The sequence below is a fragment of the Bos javanicus genome, chromosome 12, assembly GCF_032452875.1.
Source record: "Bos javanicus breed banteng chromosome 12, ARS-OSU_banteng_1.0, whole genome shotgun sequence".
Classification (NCBI taxonomy): Eukaryota; Metazoa; Chordata; class Mammalia; order Artiodactyla; family Bovidae; genus Bos; species Bos javanicus.
Genome location: NC_083879.1, coordinates 36,146,023 through 36,167,350, shown reverse-complemented (window position 1 = coordinate 36,167,350; position 21,328 = coordinate 36,146,023). Strand labels below are relative to the sequence as shown.

General features: G+C 40.0%; 1 protein-coding gene across 8 annotated transcripts in view; it reads left to right on the top strand.

Moving 5' to 3' along the window:
• ZMYM2 (zinc finger MYM-type containing 2) overlaps positions 1 to 20,933 on the top strand; it is a 62,817-nt gene extending 41,884 nt beyond the window's left edge. For all 8 annotated transcript variants that reach the window (XM_061435019.1, XM_061435023.1, XM_061435018.1 and 5 more), the window contains 14 exons: positions 95 to 267; positions 6,324 to 6,489; positions 7,589 to 7,623; positions 10,106 to 10,235; positions 10,939 to 11,054; positions 11,852 to 12,017; positions 13,092 to 13,217; positions 14,015 to 14,109; positions 15,267 to 15,435; positions 15,604 to 15,755; positions 18,002 to 18,116; positions 18,737 to 18,988; positions 19,276 to 19,396; positions 20,271 to 20,933. In XM_061435019.1, the coding sequence (XP_061291003.1) occupies positions 95 to 267; positions 6,324 to 6,489; positions 7,589 to 7,623; positions 10,106 to 10,235; positions 10,939 to 11,054; positions 11,852 to 12,017; positions 13,092 to 13,217; positions 14,015 to 14,109; positions 15,267 to 15,435; positions 15,604 to 15,755; positions 18,002 to 18,116; positions 18,737 to 18,988; positions 19,276 to 19,396; positions 20,271 to 20,463 (2,009 nt within the window). In that variant the 3' untranslated portion in view covers positions 20,464 to 20,933. The remainder of the gene's footprint in view (positions 1 to 94; positions 268 to 6,323; positions 6,490 to 7,588; positions 7,624 to 10,105; positions 10,236 to 10,938; positions 11,055 to 11,851; positions 12,018 to 13,091; positions 13,218 to 14,014; positions 14,110 to 15,266; positions 15,436 to 15,603; positions 15,756 to 18,001; positions 18,117 to 18,736; positions 18,989 to 19,275; positions 19,397 to 20,270) is intronic.
• The last annotated feature ends 395 nt before the right edge of the window (positions 20,934 to 21,328 follow it).

Genomic DNA, 21,328 nt, shown 5'->3' with positions numbered 1-21,328 from the left:
ACTTTTCTAAAGCCAGTGATCTATTTGACATGTCAACTCTTTCTTACCTTAAAAATCAGTTTTTGTTTTAATACTAAAATCTTATATTTTTCAGGCTGCAAACTGTTGTACAAACAGGACTTTGCAAGGCGTTTAGGACTGAGGTGCGTGACTTGCAATTACTGCTCTCAGCTGTGTAAGAAGGGGGCAACAAGGGAGCTGGATGGTGTGGTGAGGGACTTTTGCAGCGAGGAGTGCTGCCGCCGCTTCCAGGACTGGTACTACAAGGCAAGTACCCCCGCCGGCCTCACTCCATGCCTTGAGGCATCACTCCCTCAGCAGGGTGTGTCTTTGCAGTAGGGTCGTTTAACAACATGGAGTATTTATCTAAAGTTTGTGTGTCATTAGTTCACTAAATAGAAATATTTTTGATGGGTTCTTTATCAATTATGAATATTGGCAGGTTATTGTTTTAGATACTCAGGAGGTGTTTTAAAATATTATTCTCTCCCTCCTCCCTCCCCCTTTAATTATGAATCTTTGAAGAATTTCAAATGGAAAGGACACTATGGATGAATAGAGACTAGAAACATTTATCTTGAAATTGTGAATACATATGTAAATGTCTTAGAAATACCTACTTTTTAAAAAGTAGAAGAGAAGCCCCTTTTGGTCCATTGCTTTGATTTCTTTTTCAGTAAGAAAATGAGTATAAATTTGGGCTTTATTTAGTCAAATAAAAACTTCTATTACCTGATGAAAACCATGTTAGTGCTAAAGCTTTGCTGTGAATACAGTTCTAAAGCACTTAAGGCCAGATGTCATTGTAACCTCAGATTTGTGAAATACTGCTAAAGAAACTAACAATAAAATTGTTGAAACATATACAGTAATTTAGTCTCTTAATGAAAGCTACTAGTGGTAAAGTGACAGTACGTAAGAGAATTGTAGGAATTCTCCATGTAGGTCTTGAATATACAGCTTGACATAGTAACAAGCATCTGTTAAACAGAAAGAGAAAAGTTATACTTTACAAGTTGTCATAGGCGAAGATTTTGTTGCAGTTTTAAAGTTAGTCACTATTTTACTGTTGTTTCTATTTTTTAAGCCTTAGAATTAAGGTTCAGATTTTAGAAACACACAGGATAAGTACTAACTCACTTGAACACACATGCCTTTCCGTCTGAAGCAGCACCTTGTTACAGATGAGACGTCACTCAGAAGATGTTACTTCAGTGACTTTAAATGCTCAGTTTCAGTTTAGCACACACAAGTACACCTTTTCTTACATCATGTAGAGGTTTTAAAAATCAGTTTTTGATCATTTGAAAACAGTGAAGGTGTTTAGTGGCACAAATGTGGAAACTCCATTTTATTCTTACTGTCACCTTTTTCATCATCTGTTTTATTGTTTGAGACAGAAGTTGTTCCCATGTTGTACTAAGTATTTCCCTGTTATTATTTTATTATACAGATTTCTGCTGAATTGTGTAATTGTGAATTCAAAACTTCGATTTTAAAAAATGTTAGAAGATATTGCTTTCTATTCAGAGCACATGAACTGTATTTCTGTGTGGCTTCTTTCTTTGATTTGATTCTTTCTGTTCTCTTTTATATTATCTGTAATTAAAATATAGAAATCCTTTGGTTTCCTTTTTTCTTTTTTGGGAAGCAAAGAAGTATTCTTTGACAGAAGACCAAGTTATTCTAGATGTCGTCTATTTAAAGGATAATTGTAGCTCATGTTTTTATGTGCTCAATAATGAAATTTCAGTGAGGCAGTACATTTCAGAAAGTTGAATAGTTAATTAGTGACAATTATGTTTAATGTCAGTATTCTATACATTAAACATTTTAATTATTTCTTGCTTTATTTTAAACCCAGCATATCTTTGTATAATGTATGACATAGCATTATTATAAACTGTGCTAATTGGAGGAGTAAAGGTACTTGATAAAAGTTTGTGAGGCATGTAGCAGTGATGATTTTAATGTAATCAGTAGGATTACAACCTACCAGATGAGGAGACTGTTGCCCCTCCTGATCAATCATTGTGCCCCTGTGGAGGCAGCCGGTACTGATTCAGAGTCGCTGCCTGTGAGTCTTCCCTCAGCCATCTATGTTTTCTGCACTTACCATGAGTCCGCTTTATTCACTGTTACTGTCATGTGGTCTTGAAAAATGTGTTAAATTGAGTCCCAACCAAATTACATTTTTTTGAACCTCTCTCCCTTTCCACTTTTTAAATTTAAGAACTCAAAATTTTAGATTTTAGTTCATTAAACAATGTGACCAGTAATCCATAAAAAGTGCCTCATTAGTGAGTGTTTACTAACGAGAGCAGGTAGCCCGGCAGAGCGCACACACCTAGTTTCCACCTTTTCTCATCTTCCTTCTTTGGTTTGGGAGATGACCTAGAGTGTAAATGGCTTTACATTTTTGTCTAAGTTTAAGTATTTGATACTATATTTAAAATTTTTCTGCCTATGTTTGTTTAGCTAGACAAGACATTTTGAATAATCTGTGCAGGTCTGTGTAGTGGTTTGCTTTTGGATTTAAGATAGAGGTTAATTAAGTACTGTCTCATCTAAATTAGAATACAAAGACCATTGAAATCATGCAACCAGGAAATGGTGAGAGTAAAATTAATGTTTCTTCTTCTCCCAGATAACTCTTTAGAAGGAAGTAGGTTTTACTTTTCCTCAAAGTTATTGTTTCCAAGCATAATGTGAAACCAGGTGAGAGGATAGTTCTTTTCATTCCCGTAAGTTTTACATTTTTTTTGAGAAAAAGGATTTAGTATTGTAATAAAATGATAGCTAGGTAGGTGTTTGATATACAGCGAAGATAATTCAAAAGTCCCATGGTTTCCCAAGAATGCTTTCCTAGTACTCTCTTTAATAGAACTAAGGAGCTTTTCTGAAACTTTCTTCAAATTACAGGTTTTTAGTACAGGTTTTGATTTGTTTTAAAAACCAGTAGGGAAGGGTGACAGTGTTAAATTCTTTAGCAAATGCCCTAATGGTTGAGTAGTGGAACTTTGAGCTGTAGTCAGATTAATACTTAGATTTTAATAAGCCTTAGTTACAAAAGGATGACTGAATGAAGAATATTTCGGGCTTCTGTGTTTTTCTTTTTTGTCTATAAACTGCTAGAAATATTGATTTTAAAAATTACTCATTTTTTGACATTAGATTTAGAAAGGAAGTACCTAATATTCTTGCTTTTAATGTGCCTTTGGGTATAACTGACGAATTCTTAACACTTCAATGCTTTGCATAGTACCTGGTGCCCAGTCTTTTATTTCTGCATTCTTTTTTAAAATAAATGACTATAAAATCTTCTATTTCCGTTCCATTCATGGTTCCCCCTTAGAAAATCAGGTGTGGTTGGTGAAGTAGGGAACAAGAGGGTGGAAGGTTTCAAGGATGTGGGTGCATCAGTCCAAACTGTCCACGACAGGTCACGGGCTTTGTGAGTGTAGTGTCTGTCCAGTGGCCTTCCCTGGCTTACTGAAGAGGGGCTCTTAGATTAGTTGCGAGGGGGGATTAACATTTTTGAATTAATAATTTAGTTTCTGCCTATAACTTAGATTGCTTGAAACAGTAACTTTTTTTCCCCCTAAAAGTAATACACAGTCCTTGATTTTCTACAGTGACGGGAAAGCCATGAAGTGAATGATGATGCAATATTTGTTAAAGCAGAAACATGTCATACTTCAGTTCTTATGCTGTAGACATGTTAAGCTTTCCTAAGAGTTCCATCTCATGAGTGGGAGGCAGTGGTGTTGGTGTTGGTAAGGAATGATGGTCTTTCACAAGGTTTTCTATTGATGCGGATTCCACAGTTTGGAGAAGGCAATGGCACCCGACTCCAGTACTCTTGCCTGGAAAATCCCATGGGCGGAGGAGCCTGGTAGGCAGCAGTCCATGGGGTCACGAAGAGTCAGACACGACTGAGCGACTTCACTTTCACTTTTCACCTTCATGCATTGGAGAAGGAAATGGCAACCCACTCCGATATTCTTGCCTGGAGAATCCCGGGGACAGGGGAGCCTGGTGGGCTGCCGTCTGTGGGTTGCACAGAGTCAAACATGACTGAAGTGACTTAGCAGTAGTAGCCACACAGTTTACCAGGAGTTTGTTTGAGTGACTGAGTAAGGGAGAAACAGCCCAAAGCAAGAGGCTCATAACCTCTAAAATTGTGATTTTCGTATTAACTTCAAATTAGTATTGACTTCTGTTATTACCCTTTATCCTGAAAAAAATACATAAATATTTTGTTTCCTTTTCAGAATTAGCATTAATCTTGCTCCTTTTTGGGGGTAAGTGGGGTAGAAACTTTCTAAATTTGTTTTGAATTTTCTGGGAAGAAGGAGCTTAAGGTGATGTTAGGACAAAATTCCAAATGTCTGTAATTATAAAATAATGAAGTGAGTTTACTGTTCAGATTCTTTGGGTGGAATGTGCTTGGTTGTTGGCACTAGGCCTACAGAATTACTCTATAACTGGAAATATTACCATGTACGAGAAGTCAGTACTTTGTGTGCAAGTACAAATTAATGTGGGTTTTAGATGTTATTGAGAACTGTCAAGCATTTCACATCTGTTAGGATTTGTGTTTCTGGTTGACCATAGTAACTCACTTGGATTTTTCATTGTCTTTGTAATGGGATGCCCTACAGAGAGCCTGCATTCGGACTTGTGTCTGCTTGGACCCTGCATTTACTTCAACATTGGGCCCTAGAAAGTCACTCACTGTGCTGTGAGTGGAGGGGGCAGTCAGGCCCTTGTTTCAGGTCCTTATCTTCACTTTTGCTGTGTTCTTGATATATAGCTGGTGCTTTGGCTTTTCTTTGAGTATGAAGCATAAAAGGGAAAAACCCCGGAAACCTGCAGCATGTCAGTGGTTAAAGAACAGTCTCTGCTGGTGAGAGTTTTATGTAGGGACTTTTTTATTATCAAGTAAACCAAGACCTGATTGATAGTGCTAATGTTACTGAGGTTACCATGTAATATTACCAGGAGTAATAGCATTTAAGCTCATAAGTTTGTGGACGAGAGATGTGATATTGGCATCACTTAGTAGTGATACTGTTCATCTTCATTCATTTAACATGTATTCGGCAGGAGAAATACCAGACCTGGAGAAATAAAGAACCCATGTTCTAACTGGGGTATGTTTGTTATATAAGACCTGTTTACCCACACAGTGCTTTGTTCATGTGCCAGCTAGAATTTGTTGTGTTTATGCGTGGGACTCCCATGGAGGCAGGGAAAGGCTGACTCAGAGTAGTGAGGGGAGCTTCCTTGGGCCTGTTACCCACCACCAAGTACTTGGCATTTATTGCTTTGTCAAAACTTATAAGTTGATGGCTAAACTAAAGGGTGATTTCTTAAATTACAGTAATTTATTTCTCCTGTAATTAGATAAGAACTAAATTATGAAAACTATTATCTTTAAAATTAATTATTTATACCTTTTGGTCTACTCATTGATCAGAGTATTAAGAAACAGTGAAAATGGGCAAAATCTAGGCAGAATGGACTCTCCAAAAATTCTGTCTCTAGGTTAATTGATTGACCATCAAAAAGGACAACTTGTTTATGTATAAATTCTAGTTGGTTTTATTTTACGTATTAAGTTATAGACTAGTTAGGACTGATTGTTTTCCTGGATGTAGTTCAAATTTGTGGTCTTAAAATTTAATTGGTTTTTAATTAATTAAATGTTGAGTGTTTTAAAACAAAAAGTTGAAGTTCTAGCTGTTAATACAGTATATTTATGAAAGCCCTTCAAATTTATTAAACTATTGAAACAAAACACTTCAAAATAACATCTATTATTTTTCTTAGCATAAGTGCTGGCTTCAAAATTATTCTGGCCTGTACAGTTGTATAAATTGGTCTATTATGAGTTAGTTGATCCTGGGGAGTCTATTCACTACTCAGAGATTTCCAGTGTAGTGTGACTGGGAGACTTGGACCTGTGTATCAGTGTGGCTCTCAGTTACCTCGTAATGTTAAATCTCACTGGACCAGCCTGGTCTACCATTGTGCACTTGTTTTGGTTATCCTATCTTTGTAATGCTGGTCTTTGACTTCTGGTAAGTATAGAAAGGGATTTTGACAATTAGCTAAACTACTACTTTTAAAATTGTTGTGGATTTTACTCTTACGATTTATAGTACAGTTTTATTTTTTCTTTGTCAGACATTGTTTTATCACATTTGGCATTAATCACTGAAATGCTAGAACTCTTATAAAACTCATGTCTTGTAAAACATGTCTGGCTTTGTAAACCTTCTCCTGGGAGATGCTGACCCCTTCCTTGCTTCATTAAGGCTGCCAGGTGTGACTGCTGTAAGTCTCAAGGAGCCCTTCGGGAGAGGGTGCAGTGGCGTGGCGAGATGAAGCACTTCTGTGACCAGCACTGCCTGTTACGCTTCTACTGCCAGCAGAGCGAGCCCAACATGACGACCCAGAGGGGACCTGAGAACTTACACTACGGTAAGGGTCCCTTCAGGTAGTGACCTGAAAAGCCCGCTGAGCAGACCTGGATTCAGGGTGGTGGTAATAAACAGTTGATTTCAGGGTTAGTTTAACATCAGCTTCTGTGGTTTCTCCAGGTGGAAGTGCCTGCAGTGACGTTTTGCAGTTTGTTTTTTTACTCTCTTAAAAATTTAATGGTAGTTGATAAAAATAGAGTCTAGTTGGGGTAGAGAGAATCTAAACAGAATTATAACGAAAATTGTTTTTAAAAAATTTCATCTGCCTTGAATAGATAAAGAAATTTTGGTACATATATACAATAGAATATTACTTATCCATAAAAAGGAATGCATTTTTTTTTTTAAAGGAATGCATTTGAGTCAGTTCTAGAGAAGTAGGTAAACCTAGAGCCTGTTATACAGAGTCAAGTAAGTCAGAAAGAGAAAAACAAATATCATATAATAATACATATATATGGGATCAATAAATAAGGTACTGGTGAACCTGTTTGCAGGGCAGGAATAGAGATGTAGACACAGAGAACAGACTGCACACAGCGTAGGAGGGAGAGGGTGCGACAGATTGCAAGAATAGCATCGAAAACGTGACCATGTGTAAGATAGACAGCTAGTAGGAAGTTGCTGTCTAGCACAAGGAGTTCACCCAGCTTCTCTGTAACAACCTAGAGGTTCAGGAGAGAGGGCATGTATTGCTGATGTATGGTAGAAACCAACACAACATTGTAAAACAGTTATCCTCCAATTAAAAAAAAATTTGCCTATTCACTTGCAATTTAAATGAAAACATTTTTCAGCAAACTGTATGTGCTCCAGGGTCGATAGGACAAACAGCAAAACCCTTTAGATGATGTGATTTATTTAAGAGTTAAATCTAAGAAAATAGTATTGCTCCCAAAGCAGTATATACTTTCTAATGGAACGAAAGGGGGAAAGAGTTAATTCCACAACTTAGCTCTGTATTTTAGCTCTCAGAAGAATATGAAATATTTCCATCAGTGACTATTTCAAAAAAATCCATAAAAATTAATGAGAAATATGGATTTAGAAAATCCTGAAGAAAGTGATATTTGTCTTATTTTAAATTTGTTTGTTTTTAGATCAGGGTTGTCAGACGTCCCGAACCAAAATGACAGTAAGTATTGCTTAAGTAAAGTGCTAAATACTGACTTTTATAGTGTGGGCATAAAAAGTAATTAGTCCATTTTAATCTGATTATAATAATAAAAGATTTTTTTTTTACTTACCTGTTGAGATGGTTGAAGTATTCATATTCTGTTGAATTACCCAAAATAAAAACAGGTCTTTTTCTGCCTGCTGAGGGACACAAAGGTGGATTAGTTGTGGCCCTCACCCACGTCGGGCGAGATGACACATGAATACTCGTGTCCCTGGGCAAGAGTAGTGGAGCGTTTGCAGTGGGCGAGCGTGTGTGGTCCGGCGGCTGTGACAGAGCTTCTGAACAGCCAAGCAGAAGGTTGCCAGTGGACGACGATGAGCCGGAGGAATGTGGTGTGCAGAGGTGTGCACGTTTGTCCAGACTGCTCCCTGAGGCCAAGCTCGGAGGGGCCTGAGGTGGAGTTCTGGGGAGCCGGGGCAGGGTGGGCCGGCCGGCGCCCCTCAGACAGGATGGGGTCTGTGCTGGGGGCCAGGACAGCATAGTCAGTGGAATCGTCCCATGCTCACCAGGCACTTGGTCCACGCTGAGGAGTGTAAAGATGGTTGCTTCCTGTTGGTCCTCTTTGTGCAGCCATAAGGCAACTCCCAAGCTTGTTTCCAAGCTTTTGACCAAGGTTTCAAGACACCCCTTCACCTGCACCGAGGCGAATGAATACTTGTCTCTTCCAACAGCCCCGAGACCTTCTCACGGGAAGATGGGAGGACAGAGGGGGTGTGACCTGGGGGGAGCTGAGCCTTGCAGCGTCACGCTCTGCAGTCCGGAGTCCTCCCCACCTAGTCCTGTGAACTCTGGGAGCCTTAGTTCCCTGCTGAGGAGTGTCAGAGGATGAGAGTCAGCTGTGTAGTTGGGGGCAAGTCACTTCATGGTTCTCTGTGTGACTTTACCCTCGTTTGTAAGTGGGGCTTTGCTCCTTGTGGTGGAACCTCCTCAGGATCATTACAAAGAGCGCTGAGACAGAGGCCTGCATCAAGGAACTGCTGGGGCCCTGACTTCAGAACTCTTCACTCTGTCACCTCTCCCGGCCATGCATCGTCTGAGCCTCAGTTCCCTCGTCTGTAAAACAGGAGGAGAAAACACCTGCTGCCCATGTGGTGCTGAGAGGGTTAGAGGGCTCATGTCATAAGGTGCTGCAAGGGTGCTGTGCATGGAGTCCTGCCCATGGTAGCTGTTATATATAACAGGAGCTGTAGCCAGAAGCTGTGCCTGCCAACAACAGCACGTGTTTCTCAGAGTTCTGGGGCTTCCAGCAGACCCAGGGCCTAGCGAGGGTCTCTTCCTGCTTCCTCTTCCTGTCTTGCCATGTGTCCTTATGGGAGGGGAGGGGCTGTGGGGGCCCTTCTGTGAGGGCCCCAAGCCCATTCATGACCTTATCGCCTTCCAAAGGCCATGCCTTCAGGTGCCATCCAGTTGGGGTTCCATCTCAGTGTGAAGTTTAGGGGACACAGACACCCAGCCCTGCAGCAGACACTCAGGAGGTGTGGTGGCTGTTGTCATTGTAGTCTTCATTATTGGGGGTCCTTCAGCATTCGTTTTCAATAGGTATAGACCTTGCCTGTTGACTAACAGGAAAGGAAGGAACTTTTACCAGGTGACCAAGTTTAGTTGACATGGTGCCCTGTTTGTAGAGTGACAGGAGTGGAGCACGGGCGACCAGGACGTCTTGACTTGGACCTCTGGTTCATAAGGGGCTTCGAGAGCATTTCTCTGTTAAGACCCAACTTGCCTGGGTTTGGTGCCCACATTTTTTCTATCGCTCTCCCCATAGCACCTTTGTTTCTGCCTTTAGGGACAGGGCTTCAGCTTCCTTTATAGAGTGTATGCGTGTGTGTGCATGTGTGTGTGATGTGAACAGGCTGAAGCATCTGATAGACTATTGATACGTTTCTAAAATTACCCTGAAACACACAGCTTAAGGTTTAATAGCATTTATGGCAATTCTTTTCATCATTTTTCTTTTCAGAGTTAGTACCACATTAACAGTTTATGTAGTAGAAAAACCCAGAGTATCAGAAAGCCATAATAATTTCAATAATTTTTTTCTTTCTCAAAAAGAGCCTAATTATTTTAAAATACTGGGTTAACAACCTTGCTTTTTCACTTAGGAGTGAGACTTGTCTCTTATATTTTAAAAAATTTTGCTGTGGGGACTTACTGGCAGTCCACTGGTTAAGACCCCACACTTCCCAGTGGGGTGGGTGCAGGTTCACACCCTGGTGGAGAGCTAAGACCCCACATGCTGCAGGACCAGACAGTGTGCTGTGGTGTCTTGACGAGCAGATCTGTAGAGGGGTAATTACTGCGCTTTGCCGATAGTTGGGGTAGGTTCACATTGGTTCCATGTGTGTTCCCTCCACTGGAACACACTGGATATTTTTTAATAGCAAAAGCAGTAAAAATTCGAGGCAGAAATAAAATGTCTCTCTTTGTTTCTCTGTAGGGTTCAGCACCACCCCCTTCTCCAACCCCCAACAAGGAGATGAAGAACAAGGCAGTTCTGTGCAAACCTTTGACTATGACCAAGGCGACCTACTGCAAACCCCACATGCAGAGCAAGTCCTGTCAGACAGGTGACCCAGGCCCTGCCCTTGAGTGACATCCATAATCTTTTCAGCAGTGGCTTCAGAGTATATTTGTTGGGTTGTTTTGTCACTTTCTGTTGATTTTCTGGTTCTAGACATGCCTTCAGAATACAGCATATCATTTACAGTCATTAATAAAGATCAGTCTCTACAGAGGTGTGCAAGTTATGTCACCAGTGACCTGGTTTCCTTGGGGGCCAGGGCCCACTGAAGTTAAGTGAGCTCCTCTGAGAATACCATCTCTTTGAGTGTGATCTGTAACCATAACTATTCTGTTTCCTTGTCAGAGTGAGTTGAAATCATTCAAACCTGTATTTTCACCAAATTTAAATGTTAGCTGTATTCTGTTGTTTAAGTAAACCTTTTTGAGGGGAGTGTGAGGGGAGTGTGCCGGGGTGTCTGGAACCATATTATATTTCAAAAAATGTTTTCTTTCTTGTTAAAAAACAAGTCTAGGGACTTCCCTGTGGTCCAGGGGTTAGACTCCCCACTTCCACTGCAGAAGCTAAGATTCCCACATGCAGTGCTTTCTATAAGTTAGAATGGCTACTGCATTCAGTTTTGTTGTTTTTAACTTAACTAATTTTGTGAAAACTGGGCATTTTTTAAAATGGGTACTCAGGGCACCCTGAGCAGCTGGGTGGGTGGCGGTTGAGGCTGGTTGCTCCCTGACTGCCTTCTGTGTCCCCAGATGGCGACTGGAGGACGGAGTACGTGCCTGTGCCCATCCCTGTGCCTGTGTACATCCCAGTGCCCATGCACATGTACAGCCAGAGCATCCCCGTGCCCACCACCGTGCCTGTGCCCGTAAGTCACACTGCATGGGCTCCCCCCCCACCAAACGTGTGGGCTCAGTGGGCAAGGATGAGGCGTGGCTGCTTCTGACCTTCACTTGAATCTGTTGGAGGCTCTGCCAAGGGTTGCTGCTGCTGCTAAGTCACTTCAGTCGTGTCCGACTCTGTGCGACCCCATAGACGGCAGCCCAACAGGCTCCCACATCCCTGGGATTCTCCAGGCAAGAACACTGGAGTGGGTTGCCATTTCCTTCTCCAGTGCATGAAAGTGAAAAGTGAAAGTGAAGTCGCTCAGTCATGTCCGACTCTTCGTGACCCCATGGACTGCAGCCTACAGGCTCCACCGTCCATGGGATTTTCCAGGCAAGAGTACTGGAGTGGGGTGCCATCGCCTTCTCCTTGCCAAGGGTTACTCTGTGTTTAATTAGATATTAGGTAAATAGTTCCAACCTATGTCTGTGTCTGCTTTACATATACTATGTTTTGTATTCATGTTTGTTTTAGAAGAAAGTAAGATTTGTGAGCCAGAAGGTTCACACATGGTATGGAGCCACATACAGATGTCGTCATGTGCACTGCTGGGTCCCTGTGCAGGGTGTGGCTGCTGGAGGCCTCTGGTGATGGCAGTAACCTCAGAAATTAATTTTTACTTCAAAAAGTAGCTGCCTGTATTTGGGGCTTTCCTTGTGACTTTCCAAAGTTTCTAAGAAATCCAGTATTATGAAGTAGATCACATGTCAGAGTAATTTTTAATTTAGAAAAATACCTTGTAAGCGAGTGAGCCTGATAGTAGGTCCTCTGTTCCCTTAGGTGCCAGTCCCTGTGTTTCTCCCTGCCCCCCTGGACAGTGGTGAGAAGACTGCTGTGCCCGAAGAGCTGAAAAGCACAGGTTCTTCAGATGCCCTGGGCACAGAGCTGCTGACCATGACGGACATGACTGAGGACGAGGGGAAGGCGGAAGGCGCCGACCTCCACAGTGAGCTCCCCACTGCCCAGGGTGGGCAGAGCGGGTGGGGGTCTGGGCTGGCCCCTCACTGAACTTCAGCCTGGGGAGGTGTGGGGGACGCACTGCTGCAGAGGTGATTGCAGGTTGAGACCCACATCAGATCTGCAGTTGCTCTGTGATGCCAAGCCCATGTTCAAGCCCAGCAATTTATAACCTATTTCAAACAGTCTCTTTTAATGGTTGACAAGATTTGGTTTTTAAAATCAAATCTAAATTAATGCTTGTTTCAGTGGGTGAGCTCAGACACAAAACTGACTTTATAGTAGGTTTTATAAATATCCAAACTGTTATTTTACGATGGTTATCCCCAGTTTTGTTTTATTCATTTATACGAAGAAAGTAAGTTGGATTATTTAAACCAGGGCTTGTGTTAGGGCAGTGCTGGCCAGATGGGGTAGCTGGATGCGTGTGTGCTGGATGCTTCTGTGTCTGAGCACGTTTCTCCATGTTCGTACTCCCGTTCCCCTCACCCAGAGCGCGGAGCTGTGTCAGCATGAATCCCTCCTAGAAAGGCTGTTATTTTGTACAACTTTTGTTTCCAGTGTGCACATGTCTGTTTCCCACCGCACCCTGAATTCAGTAAAATGCCTTTCTCAGTGGGTTTCAGTACAAAAGTGTTTAAAACAACTATTCAAAACATTAGAAGACAATTGTAAATAAGCATGTATTGAATGATGTGGAAAACCTAGGTCACAATTCAAAAAGAATGTTGAAAATTCCAGTTGTCTGTGCTCATAAGTTTATTTTTGACCAGAGATTGCTCTTAGAAATACTCTATAGAGTTGTTTACTCTTAAAACATGCTTTTTCTCTTTGTAGAGGCACAGTGAAAACTTACAGGATTGAAAGTTTTTGTGTATTCATGATTATCTAATTCAAAGCTTATAGTAGCTTATATTTGAAGGTAGATGCATGTTCTTTCCTTTTGTGATAAATTAAAGATTCTTATTTTGCATTTATAATTAAGTATCTTTTCACAGATTAAATATCAGTATTGTTGCAGTTTTCTGTTTTGTTTTCTGATGATACTACGGCTTGATTACAGATGTCATTATTGAAACGGACATAATTGGTTCTGACCTCTTGAAGAGTGCTGAGCCGGAGACCCAGTCCAGCATGCCCGATGTGCCATATGAGCCAGACTTGGATATTGAAATAGACTTTCCCAGAGGTACTGAGCATGCAGTTTTGCTCTTGGAGTATGAAGTGTGTTTCTAGACTTTAGCTATGGGGTCATCATTGTGGTTATGAAACAATCTCGTGTTCATGTCATTGCCTGTACTGTTATTTGTCTTTTTCATGCAAATAAAACTCAACAGTTTTCTTCCAAAAGGAAGCACATGTTGAATTGTAGGAGCTTAATTAACAGGATTTCCAAGAGCCTTAAAAACCTTAAAACTATTTCATTATAGGAACTTTTAGAGATAAAGAATAAAGAAGTGTTTGGTGTCTTTTTAAAAATTTAAATAAAATATTGATAGTATTTTTCTTAAAACCTTTTTGAAAATTAAGTTAACCTTCACAGGGAATAAAGATGTGTTTAGGTCTTTTGTTGTAAAAGAAGTGTGTTCTGTTTTTCATTATTTTCTTAATCTACTTAAGGCCAGTGAGCGTACTGAACAGGATATAAAGCGTTTAACTTTGGAAGAGATGTAATAGCTTGAAATAGATTTGTGCTGAGATCATGTAGATCCTGTAATTGAATTTCAGGTTTTAGTAATTTTTCTATCACACATTCCGTGAAATTCCATGTTGATATGCATTATACTTGTGTTTTAAGAGTCTAAACAGATGTTATCAGATCTCATAGATCAGGTTAGGTAGAGAAATGGTTCTTCAGCCAGCACAGGCTGCCCTGTGCGTGGTATTGTGCAGAGTCAGGGATTGGTCCTTTTGTTGGTTGAGTTTATGTGATGCAAGCCTGTGCTATTATGTTTGGAGTGAAAGTTCTTCTGATTTGATTGTCAGCTGCTGAGGAGCTTGACATGGAAAATGAGTTTTTATTACCACCTGTTTTTGGAGAAGAATATGAGGAACAGCCTAGACCTCGATCTAAGAAAAAGGTATGAATCATGATGGTGTTCTTGTACTCATATCACATCTGTGCGAGTAGTGAGCTTCAGTTGTACACCAGAATATGGGAAGATACTTCCTTTTCCAGGATTAAAATGGCTTAAAGGTAAAGTTTTTATTACTTCATTTCTAAGTAAAGGATCTTCTGTTGTACCTTCATAGAAGAGTGAGTATCATTGCAACTTAGCTTTTATTTTTAATTTTTATCTTGATTAAAGGCTGACATACTTTCTACAAAAGTAAATTCACTACTTTTACAGCAGTTGATACTGTTTTCCCCCCTGTGACTTTTGGTGAGGCTGGGGTTCACAGTTGGTTATGTTTGGTCTCTGTGAAGCCTTCTAGCACATAGGAAGATGTGCTGGAGAATTCAGTCATTCAGGGCTCTCAGACCTAAACAAACGAACAGGTATCATTGTTCTGAAAGTTTTAGTAACAACTTGCTGTATTTCTGGTTTCCAACATAAAGCAAGATCTAAATAAAAGAAAAAGATGACTTTGACGAATTTCTCCATAAAGAAAGGAAAAATTGAAAGAGGAGTGAGACCTGTGGTAGGATGAAATGGGACTTTTACTTGACACCACGCACATAAATGAACTCAGAGTGAGTCAGAGACCTGGATGTAAGAACTAGAACTCTGGGAAGAAAACAGAGGCCTAAATCTTGTTCAACTTGTGTCAGGCATAGTTTCTTAGATCTGACACCAAAAGCTCAGGAACAAGAGGGAAAATAGAAGAATTGGATTATATCCAAATTCCAAGTTTTTGTGTGGCAAACAGTACATCAGGGAAGCAGGAGGAACTGAGTTATTCCCTAAGGTGGAGCTTGGGAGAAGTTCTTTAGTTCTGTCTTACATAAATATTTGGAATCCTCTTACTTCAGATCTTTAGTTTATTATTTGTGTCTTTATTATCTCATCATCAGTCACTCTCACAGCAAAAGTTAATATGATTTTGTTATACAAAGTAATTTATGCACAAATACAGCATTCTTGGAGAGAGATTTCATGTTGTAGGTAGCTGTTCTCAAATCAGAAGTTCCAGTCAGCTCTCTGTAATATGCATTTGTTGAGAGATGGCTTACTTAAAGTCGTGAGATAAATAGGCTTAAGGAAGAGAAGATGTGACTATGGTGTTTCATGACCAGGGCACCAAGAGGAAGGCGGTGTCAGGGTACCAGTCTCACGACGACAGCTCTGACAATTCCGAGTGCAGCTTCCCTTTCAAGTACGCGTATGGGGTCAATGCTTGGAGACACTGGGTCCGGACGAGGCGGTTCGAGGAAGACCTTCTGGTGTTAGATGGGCTGACACCTCGTAAGTGCTCTGGTTCTGTCTTCACTGGTTCCTGTTTAAGATCAGGCTTTTTGTTATCCACCACCTTTGAATAGGATGACTAGAACTTAAAATACATTTGAATTCTTATAGAATAAAGTGATTTCAGGAGGTTTCTTAATCTTCAGACAGTAAAATTTCTTTTCTTAGCTAAGTCAGTGAAGTTGAAAGAGGATCTGCTCTCTCACACCACGGCTGAGCTGGACTACGGCCTGGCCCACTTTGTCAATGAGATCCGAAGGCCCAATGGGGAGAGCTACGCACCCGATAGCATCTACTATCTCTGCCTTGGAATTCAGGAGGTCAGTAATTCCACAGCTCTGAAATACAATGTTGTTAAGGAAGGTTGTTATGGCAGTGCTTCTAGAGAAAAATGTTTTCTTCTAAGATATCATGTAACGTAAGGATTTATTGGCTTACCAAGCAAGGCAAAGATAATTTACTTGAAATAGGGTTTTTGTTGTTCAGTTGCTAAGTTGTGTTATACTCTTTTCAACCCTGGGAACTGCAGCACACCAGGGTCCCTTGTCCTTCAGGATCTCTAGGAGTTTTCTCAAATTCATGTCCATTGAGTCAGTGTTGCTATCTAACCATCTCATCCTCTGCCATCCTCTTCTCCTTTTGCCCTCAGTGTCTGCCAACATTAGGGTCTTTTCCAGTGAGTTGGCTCTTTGCATCAGGTGGCCAAAGTATTGGAGCTTCAGCATCAGTCCTTCCAGTGAATATTCAGGGTTGATTTCCTTTAGGATTGACTGGTTTGATCTCCTTGCAGTCCATGGGACTCTCAAGAGTCTTCTCCAGCACAATTCCAAAGCATCAGTTCTTAAGCATTCAGCCTTCTTTATGGTCCAACTCTCATATCCATACATGACTACTAGAAAAACCATAGCTTTGTTGGCAAAGTGATGTCTCTGCATTTTAATAGGCTGTCTAGGTTTGTTGTAGCTTTCCTTCTAAGAAGCAAGTGTCTTTTAATTTCATGGATGCAGTCACTGTCCATAGTAATTTTGGAGCCCCGGAAAATAAAATCTTGTCACTGCTTTCATTTTTTCCTTTTCTGTTTTGCCATGAGGTGATGGGACCAGATGCCGTGATCTTAGTTTTTTTGTATGATGAGTTTCGAGACAGCTTTTTCACTCTCCTCTTTCACCCTCATTAAGAGGCTCTTTAGTTCCTCTTCACTTTCTGCCATTATAGTGGTATCATCTGCCTGTCTGAGGTTGTTGATATTTCTCCTGGCAGTCTTTAATTCCAGCTTGTGATTTATCCAGCCTGGCATTTCGCATGATGTACTCTGCATATGATTTAAATAAGCAGGGTGACAATATATATAGCCTTGACGTGCTCCTTCCCCAATTTTGAACCAGTCAATTGTTCCATGTCCAGTTCTAATTGTTGCTTCTTGACCCCCATACAGGTTTCTTAGGAGACAAGTAAGGTAGTCTGGTATTCCCGTCTCTTTCAGAATTTTCCACAGTTTGTTGTGATCCACATAATCAAAGGCTTTGGTGTAGTCAATGAAGCAAAAGTAGATGTTTTTCTGGAAGTCCCTTGCTTTTTCTGTAATCTAATGAATATTGGCAATTTGCTCTCTGGTTACTCTGCCTCTTCGAAACCCACCTTGTACATCTGAAAGTTCTTGGTTCACATTCTGTTGAAGCTTAGCTTGAAGGATTTTGAGCATAACCTTGCTAGCATGTGAAATGAGAGCAATTGTATGATAGTTTTAACATTCTTTGGCATTGCCCTTCTTTGGGATTGGAATGAAAACTGACCTTTTTGAAAATACTAGGGAATTGTAAAGGATTTTCTTAGCTGCTCTGTGTATAGTTTTGTATACTTTTACTTCCACCATTGGTTTATTTTTTATGCATCTTAGGTGATTTCTAATGGATTTTCAACATGCATCTTCAGTGACTTATTATCACCCTTCATATCTTCGTGCCCCATTACATACATGACACTCTAATGCTGTGTATGGTCCTGGTTCCCACCTCCCAGGCTTTGTGCTCGTCCCATGTTTCCCTTATACTTTATTTTTACTCATTGGAGATGGACTTTGGTGTTTACATCATTCTTTAACAACTCTCACTGTTAAGGATTGTCATAGGAAGCGATAAGATTCATAAGTTTGCACTGACTTGAGGAGAGTGGAGCATAGAGAGCCTCTTGGGCTGCTCAGCGAGGCCATCACAGGTGTGGGAAGCCAGCCCCCGCCCCGAGCCTCAACCTGCGTCCCCTGGACCCTGTATGTAGTAGTGGAGCCACCTGCTGTGTTCTTACCTGACAGACTGACAGCTCTCATCCTCTTACATCCTGAGTTCTTAGGTGTATACCTCAGCTTGGAGTGTTTTCAGGAACAGATTAATTGTCAACTTAACGTTTCTTTCATTTTCTAAGTATATAGATAAAGATAATTTCCGATTTTATAAGTGTGCTAATAGACATATAAGGCGTTTATTTTTTTCTTAGGAAATAAAGAGTATAAGTGATATACAATTAGTTGATTCTCCTTCAAGGTGTGTGTTTTTTTTTTTTTTTTTTTCAGTACTTGTGTGGTAGTAATCGAAAAGACAACATATTTATTGATCCAGGATACCAGACATTTGAGCAAGAATTGAATAAGATACTCCGAAGTTGGCAACCAAGCATACTTCCAGATGGTAATGCTCCTTTAAATACAGTAGCAGTGACTTTCTGCTGGGATCTCCTTGTTTTTATAGAAAGTGTGGCTAAAATTAAGAAATAATTTAAATTAGAGAGTACTTATTTATGAATGTATCAGATCATCCTTTGTTGAATTAGAACTGAATGTGATTGATAACTAGTGTTTATGAAGAACTTTGTGATAAATGTGACTCAGTTTCTCTAGAATAAGAAATAAACTGGATGTTTGTTTCTCAAGCCCTTTAGTAGAGATTCTGATATAAATTTCTCTTAGAAACCTGTTTTAGACGTATAAAGAAAACTTGTTTGAATGGAAATGACCTATTTTTTTCAGGATTTCTACAGATTTAAATCCCCTTCTGACCACAGTCTGCTCGTCACCTGGAAGACCAGGAGCAGACCCCAGGCCTGGCCCCAGGGTCTAATTGTGTAGTGTGTTATGGTTCTGGCTCTGTGTTGTTTCAGAGCCATGTAGGGGATGCTGAAATTCATTCTAGTTGCCCTGGAGTGAATGGAGGATTGGATTAGGTTTGTTCTTGAATTAACTATCTGTTCCTAGACGGTTACAGGAAAACTGTTTATTGTAATTCTTTAAAAATATTTCTCTCTATTTAAGGGTCAATATTTTCTCGAGTTGAAGAAGATTATCTGTGGAGGATAAAACAGCTAGGATCACACTCTCCAGTAGCTCTTCTGAACACCCTGTTCTACTTTAACACTAAGTATTTTGGCCTGAAAACAGTGGAACAGCACTTACGGCTTTCCTTTGGCACTGTGTTTAGGCACTGGAAAAAAAACCCTTTAACCATGGAAAATAAAGCCTGTCTTCGGTACCAAGTGTCTTCCTTGTGCGGAACAGATAGTGAAGGTAGTGTAACCGGTCTCTTTTGGGATTGGCTGTGGCAGGGATAGCTGCTTCTTGCCTGACTGGAGGCCACATAGGTCCCTTGTTAAGAACTCAAGGACTATCGCTTCCATAAGATAAGACAGCCCATGTCGTGTTAAAATTAGGAATTAACAGAAGCCACAGCTTCTGGCTCTGAGCACACCCGGTCCCGTCCTTTGGTGTAAGAGCAGTGGGAGTGAACACAGTGAGTCGGGTCACCTTTCTTGAAGGCTGGTCGTAGAGAGTTTATGTGATTTTTATTTCTTAAGATAAAATTACTACTGGAAAAAGAAAACATGAAGATGATGAGCCAGTATTTGAACAAATTGAAAATACAGCCAATCCTTCTAGATGTCCTGTGAAAATGTTTGAATGCTACTTGTCTAAGAGGTGAGTATTTATGATACTTGATTTTTTTAAATGGTAGCAACAGTTAGGTGCTGTGAATTTATCAGAGGTGACTTTTTTTCATTGATCCTTTTTAAAATTTTTCTCTTTTCTTATTTCAATTATGTTTTTAGTCCTGTTATAAAGCACCCAGCTTGTATCTCTTAAGCATATGTTAAGAAATTGCTCTCTACTAAGGAAGTTATTGCTGTTGTAGAGGGTGAGACAGTAAACAGTGTAAAGTTTGGGGGCTGTGAGTCTCTCTTGCAGCCAGTGAAATTTTTAGAGATCACAAATTATTGTATGCTTGTTCATTATTTTATATATGTACCCTCTAATTTTTAAAAGGTAAACATGAACTCAGAATGTATTTTCTTAGGTAATCAGTTTTATAAACTGTCCCCAGGTTAGCTGTCAAGAACCATAAAAACAGTAATGTCACCTCTAGGATGATTATTTTTAATAATTAGTATTTCAGGTGGTTTTGGGTAGCCCTCTGTGGCTACACCAGTATTTGGATCTTCCAGTCATATTTTATTCTGTCTCTGGAACTGGGATGAATCTTGAAGTATTATAATTGGCAGTGCTTTACTTGTTTAATGGCAGTATTAAAATAATGATTAAAAATAATGTTTCTATCGATGATGTCTTGGTTTCAGTGAAATACAGAATTTAAATTATGGTGGGAAAATACTCTTATTATAGAAATTAACTTTCAGAATGTCTCAAGTGATAGAATATTTAATGTAGTTAATCATGCATGTGGTCCTCCCATGTAATGTGGTAATGGTAGCAGAATTATTCTTAAAATAAAAAAATAAGTTGTGAGGAATTTTGTATACATACTGTGAAATTGACTTTCTTCTTTCTTCCAAAGTCCACAGAATCTTAATCAGAGAATGGATGTTTTTTATTTGCAACCAGAATGCTCTAGCTCTGCAGACAGCCCTGTCTGGTACACGTCCGCCTCACTGGACCGAAACACCTTGGAAAACATGCTCGTACGGGTTCTTTTAGTAAAAGATATTTATGATAAAGACAATTACGAACTGGATGAAGACACAGACTAAAAAAAGGAAGGATTCAGAAGCAGTCAGGATAACAGCGTTAGGCAGTCATGCTGCTAGATCTTCATTATGGAAACATTTCAGGTTTACTCCTCCTGTTCTGGGTTTTGTAGCAGTGCACCCACACCGGGTACTACCATGTAAATAATCTGTGAGTGAAGTTGCCATTATTCTATGTAGTGGTTTTAGGATACTTACAAATACATTCAAATTCTTTTTTTTTTATTATTATTTATTTGATTAGGTATGTTTGTAACTTTTTACATTACAAAATATGAATGAGAATGTGCCATGTATAATTTTTTCTTGTAGTAAGAAACATCCATATTGCACCACTCTGCTGTTGCAAAGCTTCCTGGAAAGGGGGCTCTTCTGCTGGGTTTCTGACCGAATGGTTGTGTGTGGGGAGCACCTACTAAAAGTTTAGAACTTGCAGTGTCTTTCAGAATTTTTAAAATAAACTGTAAACTAATGGGCTGGGGTTTTTGTTTTGTTTTTCTGGGGGTTTTGTTTGTTTGATTTATGCTTTAGTTCCTAAAGCCTTACAAGCTTATGTAGAGAGATACCATCTTTTGTACCAAAAACAGATGAGGGAATGCTGTTGATCCTGGTGTGGATGCTGGTGAACTGTTATGTGAGTCCATACTGCAGGCCGACCTCTCTGTTCCCTGTATTAAAACCTTGGTGTCCTTTCCTCACTGGTGGCTTTCTGTAGCATCCCAAGCAATAATAATTATATATATATATATATATATATATATATATATATACACACACACATATATACATATACACACTTGTATATATATGTGTGTGGGTGTATGTGTGTACATTCATGTACACACATACACACATATAAAAGATGATG